General features: G+C 35.3%; 1 protein-coding gene across 1 annotated transcript; it reads left to right on the top strand.

Moving 5' to 3' along the window:
* The first annotated feature begins 370 nt into the window (after positions 1–370).
* Positions 371–2,873, top strand: LOC132714356 (uncharacterized). Its single transcript, XM_060697216.1, has 3 exons — positions 371–1,676; positions 2,110–2,235; positions 2,696–2,873. Exons 1-3 carry the CDS (start codon positions 994–996, stop codon positions 2,871–2,873), a joined length of 987 nt encoding a protein of 328 aa, XP_060553199.1. The 5' UTR covers positions 371–993.
* The last annotated feature ends 473 nt before the right edge of the window (positions 2,874–3,346 follow it).

A 3,346-nucleotide genomic window follows, 5' to 3' on the forward strand; every position in this document is an offset into this window, starting at 1 on the left:
CTCCAGGAAAAGCATAATTGATGTGCTCCAAAAGTCTAACAGACTCCAATCTCAGAGTGCAAATGATGTTTTTGAGCAAGCTTGTGTTTACGTGACCACAAATACAGCTGGCAATTATGTTCGGATTGATCTTTACCGTGCTCTAGATTGCGAGCATATATTTAATACATCGGCTGAGTTAAATCGTATGCTTAAATCGAAATTTGTGCGCGCAAATTCTGAAAGGGAAACATGCGATTCAGAAATTATTTCTTCTTCCGTAGCTAAAGTACTTGATAACTTGGCACCAGATATAGCTGATAAATTGGAAAACGACATTGATGCACTACGTAACATTAAACACACAAACATTGACACAACGCCATTGCTGTTTATGAAGATATCTCGTCACTTTTTGAAAATAACATTTCTGAAACACCAGAAGCGGAAAGTGACTAGCTAGCTGAATGTGAGGGCGATATGAAATACTCTGAAAATTCAGGTATCTTGGATAACTTTGTTCCAGAGAGTATTGATTGTATAGGTTTATTGACGGATTCAGTACAGCAGAAAGTATTGGATACATTTGTATCGGATCCAAATATAAAAACAAGTAAATGGAATGTAGTCACGCTGGATATGTTCAAATCAAAATTTCAATCCGAAAATGAAATTTAGCAGGCTTTCACGAAAAGTGAGCTTCAAGTTTGTTTAAAAGAAATGAATATCCCATTTGCTATTTCCTGGAAGAAAGACAAAGTAGTTTCATTAGTCTACAACAGTGTTTCCGGGAAGCCTATTTCAACAAACAGTTCGAAAAGAAGACCAAATAAAAAGGTGGACACGCTCAAAACAATTTATTTACGAGAAATTAAAAAGTTTCCAAAGCATTTATTATCATGCATATATGCCGAATCTCTCTACAAACCTTAACTCAAAGAATGGCAAGACCATTCACCATTTGCGATTGAAACACACATAGATGGTATAGAGACACCGATATCGTGGTACTCGATGCCGGAATACGTCGATGAATCATTCACGTATCTATATGAAATTTTAGACTGCCATCATCTCTTTGTTAACGCCAGAGTTAAGTGTTGCAGCTCTGGAATTAAAGAATGTGGATTAAAACGAGACGCTTGGGTTAAGGTTGCCGAAAATTGCCGAGAAAACGGAAGTGGTTTAAGTTTAGCTCTAGTCAATGAACTAGTTGATAAACAAAGTAATGCATATGCCCAAAAAACATTTTCTCCTGAGGTGGAAAAGGCAATGCGTGAAAACGGAGATACAAAAGAAGCAGATTTCTGTGGTTTAATTCGGGAATGGTATGCAGCCGATGATGAGCCCGGCATTGAGGTAACTGAAAGGATAAAACGCCGTTTAAGATTGCGTGAATGCCTTTTAAAAGACGTTTATTTTGATAAGTTTCCTCCTCCTGGCTCACATATCAAAGAATTACCTCACGTTATGTTTGAGGGTACTTTAACTAACATAGAAAGAAGAATTCAGATCATCCCCCATGTTAAATCTGGAGCATTTAATCCACGAGCATTGGGAAGCCTGGAAGCAGAGAACTTTTTCGGCGAGTTTCAAGAACTTGATCCCAGAGGGTCTGGGGTGATTAAACCTGATGACATACCGAAGGCAATTAGTACAGCGTGTGAATTGATTGGTGCAAGACTTGATCCAAACAGGTTTTATAATTTTATCTTCTTTACTAATTTATTGCTATTAAAATGCCACGATCATCTTTCATTAGAAAGATGGTTCGTCTTTAAAGCACGAAAAGGTTTCTGTAACCAATTTAAATACTAGAGGTCTTCATGCTTTTATTCCAGTTTATTAATGTTTGTTATATTTAAGTGAGTTTTTCTGAAAATGCATTAGTCCGTCTACAATTTCTCACTGACATAGTGTTATGACTTCGAGCTCCAATAACTTCCAGTATTTTTGAGAAAGTTTGTCGTTTCCTTCGAAAGAAAGGGTGAAAACTGTTCGCTATATATAACTTGAAATACTACTTGAAGCGTTAAACCAATTTATTTAAATCATCGATTTATCAATTGTCTTGCACGTTTTTATCCTTATTAATAAATGATTTAATTTAATTTTGTATTTCACTTTCAGAGACTTCTATATGCACACTAGCCAGGCAAAGGTTTACCCTGTTCATCAATTCATGCCTAATTTCGATAAAGAGGAAGCATCCATGTTATATATCACACCTTCTAATGTAACAGAAATCACTCCAAGGCAAGTAAAGAAATACTGTTGTTTTAAAAATATCAGTCTTAACTCCAGATTTTCGTCCCATGAGAATTCTTGAACTTGATTTTTTTCCGACTGTCTATTTTCTTGTAAATTTCTAGAGCAGTCTATTATTCATTTAGACGTCATTTCGTCACCTGGATAAAACGTTAAAGTAAAGCAAAACCTTAGAATGTTAGGACAGTTAATAACGCTAGATTAGAAAAGTTAACGTTTCAGTCACTTCCTGTGGTCGTTCCTTTTAGAAGTTTAAATCATTTATTTTTTTAAATTAATAGCGTCTTTCTATTACTTAGAACACCAATCTGTCAGTATATAGATATAGTGTGAGAAGATATTCAGAATCTTTATAATATATGTAGAGTTTGGTTTTCTGTTGATTGATGTTTGTAAAACTCAAGGGATGATAATCAAAATATCTATAAAGTATATTCTTTTCTTATAGGAATCATTACTTCGACCAACCTCTTAGAGCTAAGCGAAAACATGGGAAGAGAAAAAGTGGAGAAATCAGCAAACCAGCCACGGCATGTAGAGGTGTTCGTCCAGTACGTGAGCATCATAAGTGCGACGAGTCAAAAATTCTGCCACATGTAAGACTTGGGATTGGGCTTCCTGAATAATGAACATTACAATTACGATCAGCTATGTCCATCATAGTCATTTTACTTTTTAAACTGAGTTGATGTGTATGTAGTTAAGACAGACACGTATAGAAAGTATATTATATTTTGATAGTACATGAGTACATGGACATGAGTGGTGATATCTGATCTATCTCAAAAGATATCAGTCAAAAGCAAAGTAATTCAGATTAGAGGACAACGGCTACGGATAGAGTAAACAATCATACAGTGGAAGTTTTTGTGCAAACCTCGAATGCAAAATCTTACCGCAGATCTCACAAATAAATGTTTGTCTTTGGAATTCTTCGCTGTGTACTTTATTTACGTGTAATTTATTTACGTGACGTGTTAGATTGAACCTTGATGGTGTTTTGTAATCACAAATGTCACAAGTTAAATTCTTTTCAAAGTTTATCTGCTTTTCACGTCTGTCACACTTTAATTTTGGTGCACTATAAGGACTCAGATGT

Source organism: Ruditapes philippinarum, unplaced genomic scaffold (genome assembly GCF_026571515.1).
Source record: "Ruditapes philippinarum isolate M1 unplaced genomic scaffold, ASM2657151v2 ctg122_1_1_1_1, whole genome shotgun sequence".
NCBI lineage: Eukaryota > Metazoa > Mollusca > Bivalvia > Venerida > Veneridae > Ruditapes > Ruditapes philippinarum.

Excerpts from the sequence above, each read along its gene's own strand:
- LOC132714356 (XM_060697216.1), top strand. The coding sequence starts at position 994 with ATGCCGGAATACGTCGATGAATCATTCACGTATCTATATGAAATTTTA. Across the intron at positions 1,677-2,109 it reads GCAAGACTTGATCCAAACAG|AGACTTCTATATGCACACTA; the intron begins GTTTTATAATTT and ends TTTCACTTTCAG. Across the intron at positions 2,236-2,695 it reads GTAACAGAAATCACTCCAAG|GAATCATTACTTCGACCAAC; the intron begins GCAAGTAAAGAA and ends CTTTTCTTATAG.